The sequence below is a fragment of the Engraulis encrasicolus genome, chromosome 14 (genome assembly GCF_034702125.1).
Source record: "Engraulis encrasicolus isolate BLACKSEA-1 chromosome 14, IST_EnEncr_1.0, whole genome shotgun sequence".
Taxonomy (NCBI): domain Eukaryota; kingdom Metazoa; phylum Chordata; class Actinopteri; order Clupeiformes; family Engraulidae; genus Engraulis; species Engraulis encrasicolus.
In genome coordinates, this window is record NC_085870.1 from 13,908,960 (window position 1) to 13,936,433 (window position 27,474).

Here is a 27,474-nt window from a genome sequence, read left to right on the forward strand (position 1 = left end):
CAGCTGACAGCAAAGCATCAAGGATATCTGGGCTTCCATAACTCCCATGCACGGTTTTTGCCATTGACTTCAATGTGAAACGCATCATGGCCATTATGAAGACACAGAATGTCCTAACCAAGTATTGACCATTGCATGTTATGTAGAAAGTACCAAATTTCAACTGATTTAATGTGACCCGAATTTTGATGAAGAAAAATGTGATTTTATAACAATATTCTAATAATACGAATTCCCCAATTCATGGGTTTTTTGAGCTGGAAGGCCAACATATATAAAAAGAAAAAAATTAATGATTGGAATAGTTAAAAAACTGGGCCATGAATCTACAATCCATGACAGTTTAACATTATTGATGGAATTATGGAAATAAATCAACTTTTTCATGCTATTCTAATAAAAAGGCCTGGAGCTGTATGTTTTCTCTGTGCCATTCTCCATCTAATGTAAGAATCAGACGTTTGAAAATGGCAGTATTTTGTTATTATTCACAATTTACCTTGTGTCCCAACTTCTATGGAGTTGGGGTTTGTATTTCAAGGAATGAGGGAAACTAGTGACGTTTTACAGGAAATCAAGTACCGGTAATCATTTTCTCACAAATTAGCAACCCTGATAGACATCAAAAGACTGATAAAGCAGCATGTGAAAACAACCTGTAGCATTGGTTGCACCAACAACATAACATTAATAGACACTCAGAGTAAAGGTAAAAATCACAGAATTTCAAAATTTAATTCTGATAAAATCAAATGAACTGTACAAACAGCAACAGTTACAGGACAGCCTGTGGCGTGAGCTAGCACAGACGCCCTTGGCCCAAAACCATAGAGGTAGAACAATAGACTAGAGGTGACACAGCAATTTGCGGCAGCACTGGAAAAAAACAAGTGCACTTGTGTAGGTGGTGTAGGTACCTTCAGTCAATGCAAATCAATAAAGGACACGCCCACCTCTGTCAAAAATGTACTGAAACTGTTTGAATATGAAATGACACATTTTACAAGGACGTCTTTGTAATATGAGGCTAAATATCTACTTAAACCATGTGTTTTTTACATTTTGAAATCAGTTTGTATTAATTATGTAGACTTTTAGCAACACACATCAACTATTGTCCTCGTATAGTGTGTTCATGGGCATTTTCACATTATTAACCCTATTCAGACTAGGCTTTTTTGGCATTCCTGGGCCTGGGGGGGGGCTCTTTTGACCCCCCCCTCATAACTCATGAACGGAATACGGTATGACCACCAAACTTTGGGGAGATGATCTACATATGGACATCTATGAATGACATCATTTTTGTGTCATTATCTGGTATTATGACGTCATTATGACATCATCTGATTATAATGCCCAAAATCTCGCCATAATGTCTTTTTCAATTAAATGTAGGTAATGCACTTAAATTTTTATGATTATATGCTTCGGACCACTTTAATACTCCTAAAACTGTCTGATGCTAATGGAAATAACAAAAAAATATGTAAAAGGAACAATAATGAGACTTAGATCAGTGATTTTCGGTCAGACATACCTGTCAGAAAACCGTTGCCATAGCAACGGCAAAAATGATAAACATAATCTTTTGGTACTAAACTGTAGCCAACTAAATTTTAGGAAAAGTCACCAAGTTTCGTAGTCATAGCTTAAGTCGTTAAGGAATTATACAACATCAAAGTTGGTGCGGGCACTTTTAGCCCCCCCCCCAGTCTGGATAGGGTTAAGCCATTTTTGACCGAGATGAGCCCCCTTCCCCATTCGTTTACATTTCTCAGGTCTACTTCCAAATCATGGCTGCCAGGATTGCCGTGAAAAAGTGGGCAGGGTAACCTCTAGTCTAATGTTCTAACTCTATGCCCAAAACACAATCCCTTCTTTTGTGGATCTATGATCCTGGTGTGAGACACAGTCTTTATCGGGCAGAGGGTTTGCTTTTAGCACAAACTGAAGTGGTGTGATAACGAGAGAGAGAGAGAGAGAGAGAGAGAGAGAGAGAGAGAGAGAGAGAGAGAGAGAGAGAGAGAGAGAGAGAGAGAGAGACAGAGAGACAGACAGAGGGTGGGAGACAGAAAAATATAACAGGAGAGAGCTTTAACTGTTTCATGATGGGTATAAAGAAAGCTGCTTCATACAGCATACAAATGGGCTTGTCCAAACATACTCTAGAAAACACACCCACACAAACACTCCAAATCATGCCAATACATTCATTAGCTGCTGACTGAATGAAATACTGCACACTGCACAAGACAGAAACACCAAAGAAATGGGCACACACACACACGCACACGCACACGCACGCACGCACGCACGCACGCACGCACGCACGCACGCACGCACGCACGCACGCACGCACGCACGCACGCACGCACGCACGCACGCACACACACACACACACACACACACACACACACACACACACACACAGAAAAGAGAAACAGAAATCTGTACCGATAAAACAGCTTGAAGGCTACTGATAGCAGGGCTTATCAGATATGGAAAAAAACAATGCTTCTCAAACAGCTCCAATCAGGGAAGTACTGTGGTCAAAGCCTTCTCAGTCAAAGCCTTCAAAGTACAGTCAAAGCCTTCAAAGCTTGCAGCTACGGCAGCCATGTTTTAAAGTCTGGGCTTTTTCTTTTTTAAAACAATGTTTCTCTCTTGTCAGCTTTCTATCTCTCTTTCTCTCTCGCTATCTTGCAATCCTTCATGTCCAAGCCTCTTCCTCCCGATGCAAAAGCCTGGGGTGGAGTCCTGTTTCTAGCCCCACCCCGTCTCCCTCCTTCCTCCTTCCTCCTTCCTCCTTCCGTGGCGTGCTATTGGTTGTTGCAGGCCATGCCCTTGCCCCCCGTGGCTGCCTTCTTGCGGCGCTTGTTGAGCAGCGGGTTGCTGGAGATGTCCAGGTCCTTCAGCGTCACCTGGTCGTAATCCACACGCATGGTGGCCAGCGCACACGTCATCTCCTCCTGAGATGGGGAAAAGAGGAGAGGAGAGGAGGAGAGGAGGATGGGAGATGAGAGGAAAGGAGGAGAGGAGGAGAGGAGGATGGGAGATGAGAGGAGAGGAGAGGAGAGGAGATGAGAGGAGAGGAGGAGAAAAGAGAGAAGAGGATAGGAGATGAGAGGAGAGGACATGAGAGGAGGAGAGGAGATGAGTAGAGGAGAGGAGAGCAGAGAAGAGAAGAGAAGACATGAGATGGAACCTTGATCATTTTTCAGTGAATCAAACCGGGTCCCCAAAATGGTACCTTCGCTGTTCCAGCCAAGGTCAATGGAGCACACTATGAAACCTGCTTCCCCTTAACCCTCCTGTTATCCTCAGATTTAGGTTACATCCGTGATCCTTGGGGTCATTTTGACCCCAGCCACTTAAATGTCTACAAAATCAGTGGAAGGAAAAACTTTTGCACTGGTTTATGCCTCAGATATTTACTGTTGCTCTGTTGGGGACATAAAAAAGCCCATTAGATAAGTCCTAGCTCCCCCACACACAGCCCACACACCGAAAAAACTAATCCATGACTAGGTGAAAATGTGCAACAACTGCTCAAAAGTTGCCTTGAATTAGTTTTGGCCCTCTTCCATATCATACATAATATTATTGTTAGTTATCAGAGCCCTAAATAAAGCAAAATGTCCTGTTCTAAATAACTTATGTTCAAATATTTGACATAATCTAGACAGATTGGAACATGTATTAGCAAAATATGGATGTTCCATTTATGTTTAATGCACTTAAAATAATTTGGGGTCAAATTGACCCAGAGGAACACAAATGTAACCAAAACGTGTACAGCACTTGGGGAAAACATTTTTACTTTTTTTCACATTGACCCCATATATTTAGGAAAAGCCATCAAATATGAAGCAAAATAATTATGTACTTCATGTATTTTTCAGACGTTAAACATTGAATGGGGTCAAATAGACCCCAAGGATAACAGGAGGGTTAAGCTGACGTTCACGTGAACAAGTATAACAATGTCCATCTCCATCTTCCTAAGATTTGTCTAAAATGTTTACACAGGTGTGTTTTGAACAGGGCCAGGCGGAACATGTGCAGGGGAGACAGCACAGCCATGGGAGCGCCAAAGGACTGGGATACATAGTAGCGTATTCATTAAATCTAATTAATTTGCATATTTAAAATGCAATACAATCATATTAACAGTACACAGTAAAATATTATCCAAAAGTCCAAACGTTACAACTTGATCCATTTCGTCCAACCTACCGTAACTCACAATAATGTCCATCCAAAATGTCATCACCAAAAGGTCAAAGGTTACAGTACGCATGATCCGGCCGAATGGAAACTACTGCTCTATTAGCTAGGCATTGGGGTGAGAGGTTACCGCAGCGGGCGAGATATATTTTTGGGAGCGTAGTAATCTGTGGAAGGGGGTATCAGAAGTACCCATGAAAGAGCTTCTTCGGGAGTCCACTCCACACCCGTGCTAATTTGGGACTCTGACGCTGTAAATCTTTTCAGAAGTCTATTTTTCTTTTTCTCAACCTGCCCCTTGTGGATCTTTTATGCATGTTCAACTACATTTACCTGTGGAAGAAAAAAATCCCAGAAATGAACCATTGTTATTGCTGTTGCATTATTTGTTTCTGTTCAAGAGCTGGGTGTTTGTATTATTCCCTAGTGAGTGTGATTCCTCTTCTGACCAGGGGGTGTCAGTGTTGTACAAGGGCTTACCTTCACATCCTCCCACGTGGCTTTGTCTTCAGCCAGAACCCGACAAGTGTGAAGAGGAGTTGCTGGGACCACCATTGATCTCTAGAATGAAAAAGCACTAGTGTCATACATAGGTACATGCGCGCGTGCGTGTGCGTGTGCGTGTGCGCGTGCACACACACACACACACACACACACACACACACACACACACACACACACACACACACACACACACACACACACACACACACACACACACACACACACACACACACACACACAAAGCTGGACCTAAACCCCATACACACACTGAAACAATGATAACTGTTTTCACAAATATACAGGTACAGTGTGTGTATTAGCATTACGCTCTGCATGTACATAACACATCAGCAGACACTGATGAGTGGAGGTGCAAAACGCACACCAGAAACAGGTGCTGGCAACCAGAAAATACAATTGGAGGAGAAGAGAAGTGCCGCACACTCACAAGTTAAATAAACAGTTTTAATGTGACAATGTTTCGGCCTGTCGGCCTTCTTCAGGTCACGTGACCTGAAGAAGGCAGACAGGCCGAAACGTTCTCACATTAAAAACTGTTGATTTAACTTGTGAGTGTACGGCACTTCTCTCCTCCTGCACATCAGCAGACACTCACATTGATCCATGGGTGGTTCATGAACTGTGTAATGCTCATCCTCTCGTTAGGGTCAGTCTTCAGCAGCTGTGTGATCAAGTCTTTGGCTAGAGGAGAGGACAGAGGACAGGTCACAGTTAGCCTGGCATTGCCATATATAAGATCCAAAGATCAAAAATTTGCATTAGTAGGAGGCCATGGTATAGGGTGACCAGATTTTTTAAGTCTGAAACCAGGACACTTCGTGCGTGACTGAAGGACAGTATTTAGCCGGCGGGTCTGGGGGTCCTCCCCCAGGAAAATTTGTATTTTTTAGATGCAATTTCCTGCATTCTAATCAATTTTAGAGGGAGGAATGACAAATCGCAACTGACTTCAGACTTTCTATACAAGCGCTGACTGCCATTAATTGTGGCAGGTAAACATGTAATCTTTTCCATATATTTACCCTGATAGACATGGCGCAATGTAGTGGGTGGCCAAAACCGGGACATATTTGTGTCCCGAGAGGGTTTGCTCGGGACCTGGGACACACAACTCCAAACCGGGACTGTCCCGGTCAAACCGGGACGTCTGGTCACCCTACCATGGTAAGACCAAGCTAGGTCACAGCATTAATACTGGGTGTTGAGAGCAGTGCACCACATGAGGGCATCTCATTGGGTAAGCATACCAAGATAGGCCTGATGACATCTCAAGACATTGGACCTCATAGCCAAGCGTGCACACCACACCACACCACAGCACAGCACACCACGTTGCTCAAGGACACGCAAGCCCCTATGCTATTACTGGAAGAAGACATTAGGATATGGAGGGGGAGGGTAAGGGAAGGTCAAGAGGTTGAAATAACCACCACCAGGAAATTATGATTAACTGATAGAGGAAAACCGAAAAAAAGTGAACGGAAAGAAAAATAGACAGCGAGAGAGAGAGAGAGAGAGAGAGAGAGAGAGAGAGAGAGAGAGAGAGAGAGAGAGAGAGCAAGAGGAAGACATAAACAACTAAAGAAAGAGAATGTAAGAAATAAAAGGAGGAGAAAGCTATATAAGGCCTAATATTAGGGCTCAGAGGTGCCACGTCTCGACTGGCTTACACTTCAGAGACACAAGATGATCTCACTGGGACAACAAACACATTTACACCATGTAGTGGATATTCTCGCCCGTGTTAATTCCCCGATTTGGCTGGAGCATCTGTGGCATTTAGGAGCTACTATAAGTTCCCAAAATGTCTCGGAGAACAGAGCAGGACTGCTGGTTTATAAATGGCAAACACTGTCACTATCATTGCCACTTTTTCAAGATTCTCCATGACTGGTTTGTTTGTTTTATTTGACAGAAATATCAATCAAAACGTAGTTGGGTTATCTGCAATTGTATCAATGCAAAAAGCTAAAAATGTAAAGAAAATCATTTATGAAAATGTGTTGTAGTGAGTCCAATCAGTGACGTACCTTCTTGGGACACATCTGTCCACTCTGGCTTGGGGAACTCGTACTGGCCCATGCGGATGCGGCGCTTCATGCCTGGGGAGATGGCCTGGCCCGTGTTGGAGTAGAACGGCGGGAAACCACACAACCTGCATAGATAGAAGGATGGATTTGACATTCAATGTGAAAATTGAGTTTATAAGCACAAACCAATGATGACCAATGTTCTGTATAAGCTAAACTAGGCTATCTAAATAGACAGATAACATGGTCTAATATCTTGTAGTCACTGATGAATGAAGAAACTAGCAGAGTTGGATAAATTCGGCTGAGAAAATTTAAGTCCTTTCTTCTCTCTGCCATTGCTTTCAACACCAGAGATTTCACTAGATATGTTGTCTTGCAATGTTCATTATGTGCATTAGGTGTGAGCTATTTGACACCTTATTTTCCTCCTGGGCATCAATAAAGTAATTCTACTGTAATACTGCTGTATTTGATCTACTAAGGATTGTCTTATTTGGTGGATCGGTTGCTATTTGTGGCAGGACATTAACTTTCATATTTCGGGGATGGCCACCTCTGGAAATCATTCAGTTCAATACATTATATTTATTAGAGCACCGGTGCAAAGAGCACTTCATAAACTGCTTCACTAATGACAAGAATACTGTTGGGTCAATACATTTAGACACACCCACGCAAACAGAGCTATTCTTGACAGAGTGAAATATGAAGGCGAGTGGAGTGCATTAGACCCTCCCACCCAAACACACACACACACACACACACACACACACACACACACACACACACACACACACACACACGCACACACACACACACACACACACACACACACATATACACACACACGGACACACACAAACGCACACACACACGCTGACGCACACAAGCGAGAGTACTCACAGGATGTACATGATCACACCCAGAGACCACATGTCACATGACTTGTCATATTTCTCCGGGCCCAGAACCTCCGGCGCTTTTTTTTTTGTAGTGAAGTAGCAGGCACATGGAAAGAAAGAGTGAAAAGGGCAGTCAGCAAAGGCACAAACCTAATGACCTTTGGAAAAAAACTCATATCAAAGGTCGCATCAGCAGAAGCAGCGGAAGTGCAAACTATGATCTGCTGAGTATGTAGTATACAAGTACACTCGCCTCCAAAAGAGTTGTCGCCTACCCATCTGTTTGGAATAACAGCTAATAACCTGACTTTCAATTAATCACTTGGCTTCAGAAGTCACTCATATGAAAGCTACAACCCTCTCGAATGAAAATGTATGTACAAAAATAAATTTCATGCACCAAAGAAAGATTGACCCTTTAATGAACACAGACAGGGCAGATTTTGACAAGACAAAAGTTTTGTCGCCTATCGAACATAATGTGAAAATGAGCAGATAAGTCACTTCAAAACACTTCAAATACGCAGATCGGGTGTCATACTTAACCACTGGTTCACTCACACCTCTCCAGAAAATCAACTTTGGCCTTAGGTGTATGTTTAGGGTCATTGTAATCATGGAAAGCAACACAATGAAAATCAATGGAGTTCAATGAGAGATGGTGACATATTTGCTATTTGTAGAGCAATACATTTTAACTTCATGATGTAATCAATGATAAAATCCCTCACACACCAGCAGCATGCATGCAGCTCCACATAAGAGCTGTATCCCTCCCATGTTTGACTTTAGGCACCATGTATTTTTTCAAAATTCTTCACATTTAACAACAAAGAAGTCTCTCCCACTGTCCTGTCTCAAAAAAGCCAGCCAAGAGTATGTCAGGCCTAATTCTGACAAAAATGAAGGCTAATGGGACTCATACTCTGAAATCAAGATCCCAAGATCAACCATTTTAGAACTGATAGCATCAGAACTAATGGTGTTGGAGATGAAGAATATGAATAAAGAGAAATGGTGCCTAAAGTGAAACATGGTACAGATACAGCTTTTATGAGGAGCTGCATGCATGCTGCAGGTGTTTGAGGGCTTTTGTCATTGATTAAATCATGAAGTTAAACATGTATTGCTCTACGAATAGCGAATATGTCACCATCTCTCATTGAACTCCATTGATTTTCATTGTGTTGCTTTCCATGATTACAATGACCCTAAACATACACCTAAGGCCAAAGTCGATTTTCTGGAGAGGTGAGAGTGATTCAGTGATTAAGTATGACACCCGATCTGCGTATTTGAAGTGTTTTGAAGTGACTTATCTGCTCATTTTCACATTATGTTCCATAGGCGACAAAACTTTTGTCTTGTGAAAATCTGCCCTGTCTGTGTTCAATAAAGGGTCAATCTGTCTTTGGTGCATGAAATTTATTTTTGTGCATACATTTTCATTCGGGAGGGTTGTAGCTTTCATATGAGTGACTTCTGAAGCCAAGTGATTAATTGAAAGTCAGGTTATTAGCTGTTATTCCAAACAGATGGATAGGCGACAACTCTTTTGGAGGCGAGTGTATTACTTCATTACTTGATGAGTTTTTTTTTTCTTTCCAGTGAGGAAGGGGATTTCTGAAACCAGTAGTTCCTGACCACAGTATTCTTTAAGAGGATGTGTAAGTCAGAAAACGTTGGTTGAAACCGGTCTTTCAGTTGCTACACACTTTTGGCATGCTACTACTGACAAAGTTTTGACAGATGTCAGTGTCAAGTTTTTCCACTAAGGTGTAACTGATATTTAATTTTTGATATCATAACGATTTTGTGTTTCAACATAAATATGGCAAAATTAATCATTATAATTTGGTGCAGAGTACTTTTCACACACAGACTGCATACAATACTGTATACTTTATACAGTCTGTAATTTCACATTATGATGATGATGTTATGTTTCAATATAAACATAGTATAATTCATTATGCTACTAAAGATTAGCTAGACAATGCAAATGATATTTCATAAGGCTAGTCATCCTTACCCACATAGTAGGGCGTGTAGCAGGGTGTCTGCAGGGGGTTGTGGAGCGTGGTCTCTTTGGCAAAGCCAAAATCGGTGAGTTTCAGCACGCCGCTGGTCTCCTTTTTGGTGTAGAGAAGGTTTTCCGGCTACAGAAACATGGAAGTGCATTGCATGAGAGACAACCAAGCCACTCTCTCTCTCTGTCGTCCTCAGTCCTCACACCATACCACAGGACACCCCACCACCACATCCCCTTTTCACCCTTTTTCTTTTGTGCAGACTGTTGTGCAAGCTATGTAGGTATGTGGATGAGTTATATTCCAGTTAAGTTTCACGAAGTAGAAGTGCTCAAAGTACTGTATGTCCACTGGGTGACGTGGTGTGTCTGACTAACCCCAAAGGAACACAACATTAACAGTGTTCCCCCGCCGTGTGATCCTCTTTTTTTGTCTTTTACAGCATTATTTAGGACAGGACAGTGGAGAGTGACAGGAAACGAGTGGGGAGAGAGAGATGGGGAAGGATTGTAATGAGACTCGGGTCGTATTCGAACCTGGGTCGGCAGCATAGCATCCCAGTGACCTACTGTTCTACAGAGCCACAGTGGGGCCCGCCATGGGTTCTTTCTTTACATGGCAGACATAAAGCATTTTCAGAAAATTCACAGTATTCAGAAAAAATTGGTTGCTAGTTCCACGATTTGAAGGTGCCAAAGCGATGCCCTCTTTGAATGACACATCATGGTCTCACATTTTCATGTGAACGTACGCCGCTCACAGACAAGCTGGTTCCCCCTAAAACTAATGCGGGACAATGACGCAGCCAGTCTGAAAACAGTTACACAAGACCAGGGATGTGTGGCAATCAGACGTCTCCCGCACAACAATTTTCAAAGACCAGTACTTGGACACACACAGTGCAATCGGTTGGTGAAATGCACAGAATATGAAGAAATATAAATAAATAAAACATACTGTAGTGTACAATAAGCAAGTTGTGTTCGTCATATGCTTGACCATTAATTGGTTCATTTAATGGTTACAATTCTGTTAAATAACTTTTGATGAATGAATGAATGAATGAATGAATGAATGAATGAATCCAGGCTCTTTTCGCTCACCTTAACATCTGAAATGCTTGACAATTATCGATTAATGGTTGCGATGGCCTGTTTGATCATTTTTTTTAATGAATGAATGAATCCAGCCCTTTCCACTCACCTTAATGTCTCTGTGTGCGATGTTCATGTTGTGGAGGAAGTCGATGGCGGTGCCAATGTCACACATGATCTCTGAGGCCTCTGGCAGGAAATAGGAAGAGGGACACCACAGTCAGAACACAACAAGTCCCCACAAACCCCCAAACACACTGCTGCTACCACTGATCTCAGATACACAACCAATCTGAGGGAACATTTAAGTTCACACAGTACACAGTACAAAACATGCATGTCAGACTGAAATCCACCCGAGATCTGCACGGGTCAATACAAATATTTATACCAGTGAGGATAAGACATAAACATCAGCCTTTCAGTGTCTTTTAATGCTTTTTTTGTTTACGGCCCTTTTTAAGTGGTTATTCACCAGTTTATTCGCAAGTTTTATTCACCAGACAAAGCACTGTTACCTAGTTTGGGTGCAGATGCTGATTATTGACTTGTTATACTGGTAACCAGGGCTCTAAATTAACACACGCCAACACGCCAAACAGGGGTGAGAATTCATTTTGGCTAGTAGAAAAAAATACCTACCCGCCAATTTGGCTAGTAGTTCCCGAGTACAGTAAATTATGAACGGTAAACCGCTGCTCTGACGAACGTTAGACGGCGAGATTTCCTACATTACCCATGGACACTAGCGTCACGACGTAGCCTCCCACAGTGGGCTTTCCAGTGCAGCGAGCGGCAACTCCATGCTGTTGCGCGCGCCAGGATTGAAAACATTCTGTCAGCTAAGCTGCGCTCACACTATTCTGACAGGCAGCTCTCCTCCTATGCTCTCGTCGCTTTCGCTACAACCTTTTTAACGTCACTACTGCTATGAACATTGCTGTAACAGGCTGCATTTTTGAAGCAGCGAGGCCCTGGCCGTTTCAATAACAGGAGTTACGCAGATTATGCATAGAGCTACTTCTGCTCTGTAGACTATGTTTTGTGCGAGTGATGAGAATGTGGCGGGGGGTAGCGCAAGGTTCTGTGCGTTGGTGAATGCTAGTAGTAATTGTAACCGTAATAATAGTGACGTTAAAAAATGAGTGGCGACAAGGGCAGAGGAGGAGAGCTGACTGTCAGAGTAGTGTGACCGTAGCTGTCAGTTCAGTTGTCTTCTGAAATGTTCCGAGTCCTGGCGCAACTAAGTTGGAAAGCCCACGCCATCGGAAAGAAAAAAAAACAACCAACGACGAAGCTGTCGAAGTAACAACGGAAGCGAATATTCCCGAGATATTATTTAGGCCTACTTTTAGTTAAACTAGGCTTCTTGTCATTTTGTTGCGCATGGTAGAGAAGAGCTCCTCCTCTCTCCTCTCATCTCTTCTCCTTCCTTGGGGTGTGCGTAGGCCTATGTGAGGTTTTGTAGTGTTAAGCTGTGTGCTTGGTTACTGTATGTTAAAGGTCTGTTATGTGAGTGGCTTGTGTGATGTGATTCAGCTGTTTTCAGAGGAATTGAACAAAAACTAATCAAATTGATTATGCCTAAGTAATGAAAGTAAAAAATAAAGCAGAAGTTAAAAAATAATGAAAAAAATATATAGCCTATTATGCTTATTATGTAGGCATATAGTAGCTTATGCAGGCCTATGGTGTATCTGTGTTGTAGAAATAGTTGAACAAAATGACCATAATAAAAAAAACAAAAAAAAAAACTAGCCTAAAGCATAGTTTATTTTGGCGAGATAAAAAAAATGGCTTGTTGAACTTCTGTTTGGCTGGTAAGAAAAAATGTCCACTAGCCAAATTGGCTGGTGGTGGAAAAAGTTAATTTAGAGCCCTGCTGGTAACACATAAGTGGAACTCTGGTCTTAGGTCTTAGGCCTTACATATTTCTATGCCTTTTACACAGAGACGATTATGAGTAGAAAAGACTAAATATTTTATCTGAAGTGTGTTTCGTTTACACAGCAACCTCGCCGTCAGAGCCTGAAGACGCAAAAATCTGGGGAAGTGGACGTGAACACGTTTTGGCTTTTTTGCCGTTTAGACGGAGATGTAAGCCTGGTCATCTTCAAAACTCCCCAGTCTGGAATGAGTCTTCAGAATTTTGCGCCTTCAAACCCTGATGGTTGCCGTGTAAATGAAAGGCACTTCTGATAAAATAATTTTACATTTTCCTTTCCAAACATCCTTGTATAAACAGCCCCTTAGAAAGACCGTCATCCAGTGTCTACTTCCACTGATTCTGGGGAAAATGCCACTAATGTTTTCTTGGAGAGAAGTTTGACTCCAGACAGATTCCAGCCCACTGGAATTTGAATACACATTGCCAAATGGCAGCCATCTGTTTATTCTACTTCCACAAACTGTTTTTTTTAAGTTGGAATTGGAATAATAAAGCAAAGTGAAAGTGAAATCCACTTCTGAGTACGATACCCTGGCCCTATCCCTCTGTAGAGAAGTAGCATTTACAGTAGTGAGTGCATATGTGTGTGTGTGTCGTATCTATTCTGCCCTACAAAGGCAAAGTGCAGTAACTACGCCAACACTGAAACTGATACAAAGACCGTCAAAGTATTGGTATTAGATTGGATATTGTAGTCACTGCAGATTTGGACAAAATTTGGACCATAAGGCTTTGTCACATGAAACAGGAGGTGCTATGAAGACCATTTTCAGTCTAAACTCAATGCTGACAAAATATGCAGTTACTGCACTTTGTAGGGTATTATGGATGTATGCGTATGTGTGTGTTGTATGTATAGCTGTATACGCAGCGCAGCGTCACAGCAAACCTCTCTAAGTGAGGGCCTAGTAGTGTGTAGTGATATCATGGTGTGTAGCATGCATGGGTGTATGCATACTGCATAGTGTGTTGTCATAGCAAACCTTTCTCCGTGAAGGCCTGGTCTCCTCGAACCTGGATCCGGCTGAAGAGCTCTCCACCCTCCATACTGTAACCACGGAAACATATATGAGGCATATAGAGACATGCAAGTCACACCCATACTTAAACACACAGTCACACAAACACACACACACACACACACACACACACACACACACACACACACACACACACACACACACACACACACACACACGCACGCACGCACGCACGCACACACACGCACACGCACACGCACACGCACACAGCAAGATATACACATTTCCGTCAACATTTTAGTCCTTCTAGGGTTATTAAAACAGATCAGCTTGAGTGACATTTTTTCCCACCACCACGGTCCATAACTGTGATGTTAATCAGCATTTTTTGCCGCAACATCACACTACTAAGGAACCTCGAGGTAGGAAGGAGGTGACTGCTGCAACACATCACCCACACTCTACAGGGGTGTATATCTCGAAACCATAGTTGCTAACTACGTTAGCTACTTTGTTGGTTGCAATGCACTTTACCATTGGTAACTACCGAAATTGCTAACTGCTAACAACTACGCTTTTGAGAAATGCACCCCAGACCTGATTTCACACACACTCACTCAATCTCCTCTTTATCCCTATTCAGACTGGGCTTTTTTGGCATTCCTGTGCCTGGGGGGGCTCTTTTGACCCCCCCCTCATATCTCATGAACGGAATACCGTATGACTACGAAACTTGGGGAAGATGATCTACATATGGACATCTATGAATGACATAATTTTTGTGTAATTATCTGGTATTATGACGTCATTATGACATCATTATCTTATTATGCCCAAAATCTCGCCATAATGGATTTTCCAACAAATGTAGGTAATGCACTTAAATTTTAATGATTTTGTGCTTCAAACCACTTAGATGCCCACAAAGTTGTGTGAAGCTAATGGAAATAACAAAAAAATATGAAAATATATGGCGTCATAGATATGGTAAAGTGATTTTTGGTCAGACATACCTGTCAGAAAACCGTTGCCATGGCAACGGAAAAAATAATAAACCTAATCTTTCGGTACCTAACTGTAGCCAACTAAATGTTAGGAAAAGTCACAAAGTTTCGTAGTCATATCTTAAGTCGTTAAGGAATTATACGACATCAAAGTTGGTGCGGGCACTTTTAGCCCCCCCCCAGTCTGGATAGGGTTAACACTTTTGCTCTCCTAACCAAACGCATCTCTGTTCCTGCCAACAGTGTTGCTCCATTCAAGAAACGGCAAACTCTCTCGCTTCTCTCCCCAGTGCTTCACTTCTCTGTTTTACTCTTACTATATCCTGTCCAGTAAAGGTACCACACGTTGCAGATCTTGGGGTGATTAACCGCTTAGGCAGCAGCGCATGCTTCCTGTGTTTTGCTATCGACAAGGTGATAAACTACTGCAGTGGCCTCAGAGGTACAGAGGAATCTGCAGACTCAGAGGCAGCAGCAGTAGCAACAGCAGCAGCACACAGTGAAACATGCAGTTATAATTCAACAATTAGAGAGTACTCTGAGACCAAATACACTCTAGAACAGGGGTCAGGAACCTATGGCTCTAGAGCCACATGTGGCTCTTTTGGGAACTGTATATGGCTCTTACTTATCTAGGGTTGCCAACCATCCCTTGAAATACGGAATCGTCCTGTATTTACAAATTAAAGTATGGGTTCCATATTGAGTTGAAACGGAACAAGGGAGGTTAAAAAGTGTTAAAATGCAGGAAATGACATCTGAGAAATACAAACTTCTCCCAGACCCTCACCATAATGAAGTTGACAGTTGGCAACCCTATTCTTACCTGTTATCAATAAAAGCAATAACTTGACAGTACACTCTAAAACTTTTGGGCTTAATTGAAATACATGCTTTACTTAGTGTTAAAAAAATGGTATGGCTCTCATGAACATTTCTTCAAAAAATTTTGGCATTTATGGCTCTCTCCACCAAAAAGGTTCCTGACCCCTGCTCTAGAAGATGTTAAATCCACTCTCTGAGAGTTGACTCAATGCTGCATTTTTTACTGTGTAGCAACAGCAACTGTTCTTTCATAATAAAGGCAATCAGACCAAAAATACTTAAATAAACAAATCACGCATTTGAATAATGTCTGTGGCACAAATGTGTTAGACAAATGAATCCCTGAACTCCTTGGTGCTACTGAAAGAGCATAAAGTAGGGCTAAAAATGTACTGTACATTGGAGAACTTTCGGGGAGATTTAATGAATGATAAAAACACCATGTCTCAGCTCATTCACAGTTTACAGCAGGCATCACCAACGTGGTGCCCGCGGGCGCCAAGTAGCCCTCCAGGAGCTTCTGAGGTGCCCCCCAAGGATGTTAGAAAACAGTCACGACTACCAGATTTTAGTCACAGTTAATGCTTTTCTTAATTTATTTCTTTATAGACTGTAAAGAATATTTCCTCATAACTTATACGCAAATTATCATTCAATCTAGTCTGATTTGGGAATGATGTCAAGAAATCAGTAGAGGATTTTGAACAAAAGTAGCCCTCAGGTAGCCCTTGGTTGAACTTGGTAGCCCCCTGACCCAGAAAGGTTGGGGACCCCTGGTTTACAGTATTTACAGGATGTTTTATGAGGATGCTAATCCTGTCATGATAATGTCATTTAATGGTGTGGATAGTTATATATGTTGTCATTATTGCTCTTCTTGCTGTGAGCAAGTAGTTGGGGTTAAAGTAACACTAAGCAGCTTTCATTTCCAGATGCACTGGTCAGCTCCACATGTTGGAAGTGGAATGTTTTCCTATGGATGCCATTTTAACCTTTGACCTACTTTCTTTGTGTACTTCCTGATTCCTGATTAAGGCCCATTTAGGTCCATTTATTTTGCCATAGATTTACCATGTTATATGAAAGACTTATTCCAACATCTATGAGTAACTCTGCTTTTTGACATTCTTTTTCATTTGAACTAAAGACCTGCTGCCCCAAATGCATTTATTGCAGTTAAAGCCTGTGCGTTGCAGCAAAGCTAACTCAAATATGCCTTTAACCCAACTACTAGTTCATGAACCACTGAAATGATGTTGAAAACATTATTTGTATGGACTCAAGACAATGTAAGTGTTTGTCTGTCTTTGTGTCCATGGTTGTCTGTCCTTATATACTGTATGTGCTTTGCTGTCGTGTTTCTGTATCCATTGTATGTCTTTGATGTTGGGGATGGCGTGCCAAAACAAATTCCTATCAACTATGTTGACATGGCTATTCACTTATTAAGCTGTTCATCTTGAATTTTAGAAATGACAGTGTTCCTTTACAGTTTTTCTCGATTGCCTCCACACAAGTTCTGGTACTTCACACACAATTCTCGGAACATCTCACCCATTTCCCAACTCCCCTAACCAATGTCACTGAACACTAAACACAATTCCTTCTTTACACTCACATTTCAGTTTTAAAACACACTCTTTTCAAACCACTACACACAATTCTCTGGATTACACACATTTTTCATGAAGAAAAACCCTGGTTGTCGCATTGAACACACTGTCATTCAAAATACTAAAATCACCTGCCATACTAAGTTCACTTCCTCATCAAATGGGCAAACTCACTTCCTACCTGTTTACAATCTGAAATCATCACCTCATAAGAACACACATTGCATGTCATATTGATGAAAAATGAGTGGATGCAAGGAGAAAACACATTTGTTTAGTTTTTGAACTCAAAAATATGTTATACAAGACATCACTTTCATGTGGTTACCCAATATTTTACAATAAATTAGTGCAATTTTTTAAATGTCAGAAAAATGTGTAAAATATTACACATCTGTGCACTCCGAGTCTAAAAACAATATTGCAGTATTTTACTACAGAAAAAAACCTTCTTTAGTAAGTAGAACACTGAAGAAAATAAGTTTCTACTGTGTTTCAAGTTGAGTATAGAGTTTTACCTTGTGCATATTAGTGTTCAATGGTTCACATAAGAGTGTATTAAAATGACTGCTTGTGTGTGTCATTTGAGAACAAAATAACCTTTTTAGAAGAGAGTACATTGTTTTGAGACAAGACGTGCTTTTTGCAGAGGTAGTGAGGAGTTTTGCCCGTTGTGTGTGAGGTTTGGAGATTTGTGTGTAGAGTTTTGAGAATTCGAGAACTGATTCCGAAAAACTGTAACAGGAGGGGTTGGGGGGTGTATTTTGTGAACAAAGTGTCTGACCATTCCATGATGATGAGAAGGCATTTCTTTCCATGATGCATGTTCTCGTACAGGCCGAGGATCCTCACTATGTAGGGCCCATTGGACACGCGGCAGTGCAGCTCTACCTCTCGTCTGGCTTTTGGACTGTCGTACAGTATCTGAGAGAGAGAGAGAGAGAGAGAGAGAGAGAGAGAGAGAGAGAGAGAGCGAGAGAGAGAGAGAGAGAGAGAGAGAGAGAGAGAGAGACAGAGAGAGAGAGCGAAAGAGAGAGAAAGAGAGAGAGACTTGTCTTTTAAAAAAGCTTTTATTACAGATTCATGAGATTCATGCAGCTAGTAAACAAATCTGCAGGAGAGAGAGAGAGAGAGAGAGAGAGAGAGACAGACAGACAGACAGACACACGCACACACACACACACACACACACAGACCCACATACAGGCAGGCAAGCAGACAGACAGATACAGTAGATAGACAGAGACGACAAACAGATACAGTGAAGGGGAGGGTGAGAATGGACGAAGTGTGGGAGAGTGAAAAAACAGAGAACACAAAGACCAGTACAACATGAACAACGTTTTAGCTTTTTTTTTCATGATGAGGAAAAGGTCAACACATGGTCAAGTAGCCCCCGTTTTTCTTCCTGAGCTTTTCCCACACTATTTTTACCCCTCTGAAGGCACCACAAAGAAGACCTTTGAGACCGCTTTGGATTCACTCTCTCTCGCTCTGTCTCGACCGATGCCAAACCTTTGTTTGCCTATGTCACCACACATCACGTTTTGGGAAAGTAATCAGGCCACAAGCAGTCCCACATCCCCTGTGCTTTTGGGAGAGAGAAATCAGACACAGCTTCTCATGAATGTTCCCTGTTCTGCCAGAATTCATATTTCGGTTTTCAGGCCTGTGACTCCACTACTTGGCACGTCTGCTTGTGGAATATTCCATGAATGAATAGAAGGCTCAATCAAAAAAAAAAAACATGAGACAACAAAACAAGTGCAAACCCCTGAATCAGCCACTGTGTCTCAATCTACTTAGAACTGCATTTCTTTCCCCTCTTTCTCTCTCTCTCACTCTCTTTCTCTCCCACTCACTCAACAGTCACTCATTCCCTCTCTCATCCTCTCTCTCTCTCTGTCTCTGCTACGCCCCCACGTCGCACAGGCTGAAGATGATCCAAGCAGGGAGGGAGGAAGGCCTCTCGCTCCAGGCTTGTGCGTTCCCCCCCAGCCTGCAATAGGCGTGGGGGCCTCGCATTGCTCAACGGCTCTATCAGGGGATATTTTTGGGAGGTGACAGTGATCCGTCTGCTGTTGTTCACCCTGTCAACCGAGCTGCTGTGGGCTGAGGTCAGATCTTCTGCTGTCACTCAGCCAACCACCCAGCCACAGACAGACAAACACACAGGTTTTCACAGCAAAGACAGTTTAGTAAATGCTCAGAAAGACACACATAGTACACAGAAAGACATGACCAAATACTGTCAGTATGCAGGATAAAAGTTGTATAAAGAAGAAGTAAAAGAAAAGCAAAAAAACTAAAAAAACCATTAGGCACTCATTATGTAAAGGGAAAAAACTGGTGTAACAACTATGTAATGTCTAGTAGGCTATGAGTATTTCTGCCACTACTTATACTTTTTCTACTACTTATACTTTTCCCTCCTTGACTTCGACCTGCGAGGCCAGTTGTGTATGTGTGTGTCTTGAAATGTTTATGTGGGCATTATGAGCATTTGTGTAAGCTATACTTGACACCTTAATTTCCCTCTGGGGATCAATACATTAACTCTAATCTACCTCTACTTTATACAATTCTGTACAGCATATGGAAGATTTGACAACTCATGATCTGTCCATGTGCCTTGCTATTGGCTATCTATGGCATGCTTTATTGCTCTAGTATGGGAATTCTCATGCTGCCTGATGTGTTTGCTCTGATCTGAAGGACAGCATGGAAAACCCTAGTTGAAGCCTTTGTCTGAGTTTGGGATCCCAACCACAGAACGGTGAGGGGGCGCAAGACATATCATTAGATAAAACTTGTAGTTTGTTTGTTACTGTGTTACTGTTTACAGATCCACCATGTCAACACCTGATGTGAAACTAGCTTTCCATTAAGCTTTACAGTAGATGGTATTTTAAATCGTTTTTAGATCAACCTCCCTTGTGAGAAAATTAATAGACGGTTCGCAGACTATATCTCACTTGTAATATAATCTGGCAATATCCAGGCTACCATTGTTAGGTAGGGGAGCCCTTAAACCATACATAGATCTGTAGGTCTGCACAGGGGCGGTCCTAGGGGTGGGCCAATCAGGCAATTGCCCAGAGCGGCACCCACGACGCGGTGGCTCCCGCCAAACAGAGCTGTTCAGGTGTTATTTCTGTGCTATTACAATGCTATTGCAACAATGCTGATACAGTTAGCAGTTATAGGAGGGTTTTTTTTGCAGATTTTTGCCATTTTTTGCATTTTTTTTCTGCGAAGGCGGGGCAGCAGTTGGGAGTGGGGTGCTGGAGGGGGCGCCGCTCGGGGGGCCAGTCATTGTAGGTTCTCCATGTGTCTGCATAATGTGAAGTGATACACACCAAGAGGGTTTCTCGTTAGTTTTTTGTTTTTCTCACAGCAGTTCTCACGCAGTTTTTGGTCCACTCTGTTTCACTTCCTCTCAGGCCAGGTACAGTGTCACAACCAAGGAGGAGAAAAACGAACACAACGCCAGAGAAAATCTTTAGTTGAAGTATGTAATTAACCTCGGAGCCATTTGAGCAAACACAACCGTAACCACAAGGAGCGGTTGTATCAAATGTGTGAAAAGTGTGAAAGTGTGAAAGTACATTATGTTTCCATGCAGGTTTTCAAATTGCCCATGTGGTTTAAAAAGACTTAATGTTCTTTCCTCTCTACAGAGAAATAATAACTAACACTGTCACTGGCTACCCACCCTGGCCCTTTTCCGGCCAACCAGCTTCTTTAGGGGTGACAGGGTTGAGAGAAGTGTATTGCTGCCAGCACAGGGAAGAGAGAGAGAGAGAGAGAGAGAGAGAGAGAGAGAGAGAGAGAGAGAGAGAGAGAGAGAGAGAGTGGAGTGAGTCTGATCCAGTTGCCCATGACGCACCTTATAAACTGTAATTCAGGAGGCAACACAGCACTATTCCAGTAACTGAAGAGAGCACCACAGTTCACATGGGAGATATAAACAACATGTCATCCTTTCCATTCACCAGCTAACACCACCAACACATGTGTCATCGTGGCTGTGTGTATAGAGGATTGCAGATGTAAATTGCTATGCAGGCAGAGATAAACAGATTGCCTTTTGTGTTGCTTTACAACTATACTATATTCCCACACAAATGACAGGTACATACAAAGCACTATACGCAATATTCCTTATAGGATACTATAAAAGAATGACCTGTGGTTGCAGCACTTGGAAATATACAAACAAATGCATAATAATAGCAAATGGACCATGTGCTCAGTGTGAATTTGTGAGACATATGAAGAACAAAGAGCAAGAATTCTGGAGGTACTCAATGCCACTTCAAAGCCCTACTGGACATAGCAACCACATATAAGTGCATTAACAACTAATAATAACTAAGTCATAAATGGAAAGAAAATTCATTTTCAAAGCCTTTTTACCTCTTGCTTGATTACTGGTGCCCTTACGCCTGATGGTATAAAAGTCATTGTGTAGCCGACACAACAACATCAGACCACAGAGAACCCTTAAACTAAACTTAGCATAGCCTGTGTAAGCTGCATTAATAATTATGCAAATATACACATACACAATGTTTACACACTGTTTTAATGAACTGAACACATCTACATGGCTGATTTTAAATCAATCCCATTGTCAGTTTACAGCACCCCAATTATTATTTTTTACAGCACAGCGCTGTTATCTCTGTGGAACCATGTTTCTGGTGAGCGATTTATGTCACCAAGACATGGAAGACTTTTATGATGAACATGTTTTATGAGCTTTGTGTGGCGAGAAACAGGCCACGGGAGCAGCAGCCTTTATATCAGCCTGTTATGACCCGCACCGCGCTCCCACAGCACCAGTGCATTACAACTCAGATGTTACAGCCTCGTAAAATGAAATTAAAATCCTCTTTTCCCAAGGTGCGGATGCAGCAGGCGCATATGCATTAAGCAATCCGCAAACATACAACAACCTGCTGCAGAAGCTGTCCCTGTAGCCTATGAACTGTGTGAAAATCAAGATTATCTACAGGCAAAAAACAGAATGGAAAATGTTGGTTGGTTGTAAATGGGTGCTTGTCTTGGTTCCCATGCGAAACGGCAAAATCTGCAGTCTGGCCTGGTCAGATCACATCCTCCCACAGTCTCATATCCCACCCTCTCTGCTGCAAAACAAACAAGTAAACAGCCCCTGACCCAGGAAAGCACAAATCTCACCACCAAACCAAGCTATGGACACCCCAAAGATGGACGGCCTGCCCAGATGGCCCAGATGGAACTTTTTAATCCCGAACAGAAATCATATTTGTCCAGCAGCTCCACTACTACACATGATGAATGGTGAGTAGGGGTCAGGCCATGGCAACACAGCGATAACACACAGCCTCAGAGACTGACAGGGGGGGGTCAGTTGTCCCAGGCCCAGACAGAGAGAAGGCCCAGAAATGAGTCCTCATTACATGGTAGTGTATGTATTGGCTAAGGGGGGGCCTTACAGATGACTTTGTCCTGGGCCCGACCAAAGCAGTCAGCGGCACTGCACACAGCCTGACTTGCCTCAGCCTGCTGAATTTGGCAGCCACTCAACTCTTCACGTAGGCCTATAGTAAACCAGGATCTAAGTAATTGGATTAAATGAAAAGGATGGCCTCAGTCCAAGGCTGGTGTGTGTGTGTGTGTGTGTGTGTGTGTGTGTGTGTGTGTGTGTGTGCGCGTGCATGGCTCATCCATTACACTTCAGTCTTTGGCAGGGCATTTCATTAAAAAGGCAAACTAGGTGGACAGCTTTTGTGATGATGCTGCCCTTATGAGCGCTTGCTTTTGCACACAACTACAAGCAAAAGGGAAATTAGGTCATAAATTTTAATATGAAATATTAGTCTCATACAATTTACAGCGCAACAACAAACAGTTTAATCTGCAACCTTCAAAGCACCTGCGTAGTGCACTGATATTACCTCCAATAACTCAATTAACCCCTGGTCAGGTCGGGTCATGTCTGTATTAGTAAAGGATGTTGTGGTAATGGCAGACTTTATATTCAGGCACCCCACAGATTGGGGCCCACATTACCTAATAGAGAAACTACAGACCTGCTACACACCTCCAAACTTGTATGAGGTTATGGACGAATAGCGAATCAGACTCAGAAATATCTTCACCGTAATTGTAGTTGATGAACCACTGAAACAATTTTGGAGTGATTACTGTTATTGTTGTTAAACTTAAATCAACGGTATGCACCATTTACCAGGTTACTACATGTAAATCTTATTTTTCAAAAAATGCATAGTTGAATACTATTTATATAGTGAACTAATATCCTTTCTGTTAGATGGCCTGTGCCAGATCGACAGTCTTGGCTACAGAACATTTGACAATAATCATTCGAATTAGAAAAACAAACCATAAGTTGCATAGTGTGTCCCTTTACCTCTTCAGACATGGCCCCTGTTATAAATGTTCTGTTACCAGGACAGAATGCCAATGACCAAGTCATAATACATTACTGTAGTGTAGTACAGTGTTTCTCAACTGGTGGGTCGCGACCCAAAAGTGGGTCGCAGAAGGGTCATGGGTGGGTCGCGGAGCCTTGGTGTAAAAAAAAAAAAGTAATTCTAAAAAAAAAAAAATCCAACTTTTATTTTGATAGGCTACTGAACTCTGTGTCATCTGTAGTCATAGTAGATAGGCATACAATCTCTTGGTTACATTTTGAGAATTGCATTGAATTGACTTGAACGCTAAAAAAATTGGGTCGCGACCGAATGAGAGTGGAAAATGGTGGGTCCCAAGACTGTTCCAGTTGAGAACCACTGGTGTAGTAGACCATGAAATGCTGTAGTAGTGTTGTAGTAGCCTGGGTGAAAGCCGACTGTTGACTTCATGACTAGGTGCGGAGCCAAAATCTTTGGGTGGAGTACATGGGATGGCGTCGCCAGGCTAGTGTTGTAGTACTGACTGAGGTAGTTGAATCTTTCCACTGACTATTACAGCGTTCCACTGGAGCGATGCGGTGGGAATTAAAAGCAGAGAGAGTAGAGAGAGAGAGGTTCCATTGGCCAATTGTTTCCGGGTTCTATTATTGCAAGGGGGAGGAGGGGAAATCCCCCTTTAGGCAGACCTAGGCAGACCTAAGGACTGTTCTATTCATTGTAGGAGCATTATGACATGCCCCTTTAGGCAGACCGGAACCTGGTCACGTTAGGTGCCCATAGAAACCTATTATGTTGGCATATCTCTATATACTTAAAGAATCTCTGTTAAGACTCTACAATGGTGCCATGGTCGTTTACAATGGTGGCATGGTCAATTACAATGGTGCCATGGTCGTTTACAATGGTGGCATGATCATGCAGATCAACATGAAGAGGGGCAGAAAGCCACAGAGCGGGCGGGCGGCCACATGGCCCAGAGTGTCCTTTAGGAGGAGGACCCCAAGTTAGACGGCAGCAGGTGCAGGTCATGTTGCAAGTGTGCCCACACTCACATGCACTCATACACACGTGCTGCTCACACACACATCTCTCTCTCTCACACACACACGCACGCACGCACGCACACACACACACACCTAAACACGGATATAAACAAGGTGTAAAGAGCTTGTGCTGTACTAACCAGACCACAGATATATATCTTTTGACACATATTAGAACATGGTAAAGTTATGGAAAAAACGTATGGACTGAAAGACACCACTGTGAGGAATGGAGTAGAGAGTGTTGCCCACAAACCAGAAGGCCACTCTTCGTTTGACAGAGACAAAATATGGCCTTAATAGAATTTCAATGAAAAGCTCAATGAATTACAGGCCAGCTCTTCCACTTTATGAAATATATTCCCATCTCCTTGTCCACCAACACATTTCTCCCCCTCGTTTCTTCAGAGTTTGATGCGGATACACCGTCCCATTAGATGGCTACTGGGCCCGGGTCCAACTCCATTACTGTCCTGTCACCTTTATCTTTTCCTCTGGAGCCAAGTGGTGACATAGTAGACCCACGCACATAACAACTACACCGCACTTGTACTACAACGTAGAACACTCACACACTTAACTTTTATATTCACATACTATAGTTTACATCACTCTAGCAGGGCTGTTCTGGAAGGCATTGGCAGCGCTCAAATATGATAGTTGGAACTTGGAACCTGATTCAGGCAATGACAAATTACTGCACGAGCCTAAGCCAAGGAGCCCGTCCAAGAGTCAAGGAGGCCCTGAAGCCCATGCATCTATATTTCCATTCTTATATTGTGTGTGAATATTGTATTGCACTGTTAACAACTATATTTTCAAAACTTTCTCAGAGGAACACCCCCCCATACCACCAACAACATAGACTCACACATCTGGCCAAAAATCCTGAATCGCTTTGTACAATAGCAGTAGCCACTGAAGGGGGCCTTTCTTGTTGTCTAACCCAAGGGCCCATGAAATCATAATCTGTCCCTGTTTTCAAGTTTATATGACAGCTGTATGGGTAGGTTCTTCAAGTTAGTCTCACATACACACTTGCACATGCCATGGATGTGGCAGCAGGTGCACCCAGTAACCAAGAACCCTGTAAAGTTGACACAGCCAATAGTTTCCATACACCCCTGTCAAAGAGTACATGTCTAAATGACTCAAGAAATGGCTGAGTGGGCTTGTGACAGACTTTTATGGTTTAAGTTAGACAGACTGTGTGAAGATTAAAATAATATTCAACAAATACGCTCAGGCAGTATGTGGAATATCACTTCTCCAATAGCCTGGGTCAGTGAGATTGCAGTTAAGATAGGGAGGGACCTTCAAAGGAGCCATAATATATTCAGGTCGAAGTTCTTCTGCTTCAAGGGGACCTGTGTGTCATAATGAACTTTGTTCAACTGCTTTAAGTGCTGGAGGGGGAATTTCCACTGGGAACTGTTCTAAAACCACAAAAGCACCTGGTTTGCCAAGTCTGCTGTATTCACCTTTAACGCGCACTTCTCACCAGTCTTCTTGTTGTAGCACTCCAAAACTTTGCCGTTAATTCCAAGTCCCAAAACCTGGTTTGAGATCTTGTAGTCGTCAGTCACCGCGTTGCGCTTGATCTCAACTTTGGGATAAGATGGCATTGGGAAGTGAGTGGAGTCGCCACCTTCAGTGTCTGTCTTTTGCGCAGCGGCTTCCTCGGTCGCTGGCACATTTTGCGGTTCAGTCTGACTTTTTGACTCTTCTGAAGACTTTTCCTCTTTGCCTTTCTCATTTTGAAGCATGGTCAAGCAGTTCGTAATAGGAGAGTATCACAACTCTGCCTATGTCTGAAGATAGATTAAAGTGACAATAGAATGAATTGACCACCCGAGATCAAATTAAACGTTCAATATGAGCGACAAAGGAAATGTACCTCCTTCGAACCATTCTATTACCAAGGAACAATTGAGACGCAGATCGATTAAAATATTGTTAAACTCACAAGGTTTTCAATTAATAAAAATGACTTGTTGGTTTCTGTAAAGTTCATATGTCGAACGTAATTCCTAGTCTGTTTTCACTTTCAATAACCGCTACAGCATGTGTTCATAGTTCCAACTGATCGCCAAATGGTCCTCCAGGTCCTGACCCAAAGTAAAGTAGTCCAAATCTCAATGGTGTTGAGGAGCGGTCCGTTGTGGAGTCACTGGGTGAATGGTGGACCATTCCCCTCGGTTGCCGAAGCCTTCATCGTTTTCCAGTGTCCACTCGCTGCGCTACCACGGGCCCAGAGTGAATCCCCTTGCGTCAGCAATAGGCTACACACTACTGAAGTCAAATTTCTCAACCCTTTTTTTTCTTAAAGGAGAAGCGCGAAAAGCACTGTGACAGACCTCACTGGTCGTCCCTCTATCCGTTTATCGTCCCGTTGTACCTGAAAAGGTTCTGACACAACTGCAAAAAGGAAGACATTGCAGTTGGAATATTAAAGCATGATGTAAATGCCAATGGTGTAAATTATGTAAATGCCAAAGGTCACTAGTTCCGTTAATGTAATGTAATGTATTAAGTAAATGGGTGTAGTCATTTTCAGAATAAAAAGTATCCATGATGTAAAACAAACTTAGAATCTGCAATATACTATTTGTAATATACTTTACTGGCACTGACTGCACTGTCTCAATGATTTTTTGTTTATACCACCAAATACTTCTGTTACTGTCTTCCTTCCCCCTATCGGTTTATCAATTACTGTATTCCAAAATCTTTCCGTACTTAAACAGGCAGCAACATGCCATAGTAGGGAATAGCAAGTACTTTCAATAATGATTCAAATATGTGGCTCTGTGAAGAGGAAT

The 27,474-nt window shown here is 42.4% G+C and overlaps 1 protein-coding gene across 1 annotated transcript; it reads right to left on the reverse strand.

Moving 5' to 3' along the window:
• Positions 1 to 704: 704 nt before the first annotated feature.
• Positions 705 to 26,903, reverse strand: mapkapk3 (MAPK activated protein kinase 3). The gene is made up of 10 exons (XM_063214980.1): positions 26,134 to 26,903; positions 17,969 to 18,108; positions 13,746 to 13,810; positions 10,924 to 11,003; positions 9,723 to 9,849; positions 7,692 to 7,767; positions 6,786 to 6,910; positions 5,351 to 5,436; positions 4,711 to 4,791; positions 705 to 2,972 (listed from the first exon to the last, which is right to left on the reverse strand). The coding sequence occupies exons 1-10, from the start codon at positions 26,416 to 26,418 to the stop codon at positions 2,823 to 2,825; spliced, it is 1,215 nt and encodes a 404-aa protein (XP_063071050.1). The 5' UTR covers positions 26,419 to 26,903; the 3' UTR covers positions 705 to 2,822.
• Between the last annotated feature and the right edge of the window lie 571 nt (positions 26,904 to 27,474).

What these genes read in the sequence shown, in the direction of transcription:
- mapkapk3 (XM_063214980.1), bottom strand. Translation starts at nt 26,418, where the DNA reads ATGCTTCAAAATGAGAAAGGCAAAGAGGAAAAGTCTTCAGAAGAGTCA. An exon ending in GACAGATGTGTCCCAAGAAG is followed by an intron (nt 5,437 to 6,785) that starts GTACGTCACTGA and finishes CCTCTCCTCTAG; the next exon opens with CCAAAGACTTGATCACACAG. An exon ending in CCACGTGGGAGGATGTGAAG is followed by an intron (nt 2,973 to 4,710) that starts GTAAGCCCTTGT and finishes TCCCCATCTCAG; the next exon opens with GAGGAGATGACGTGTGCGCT.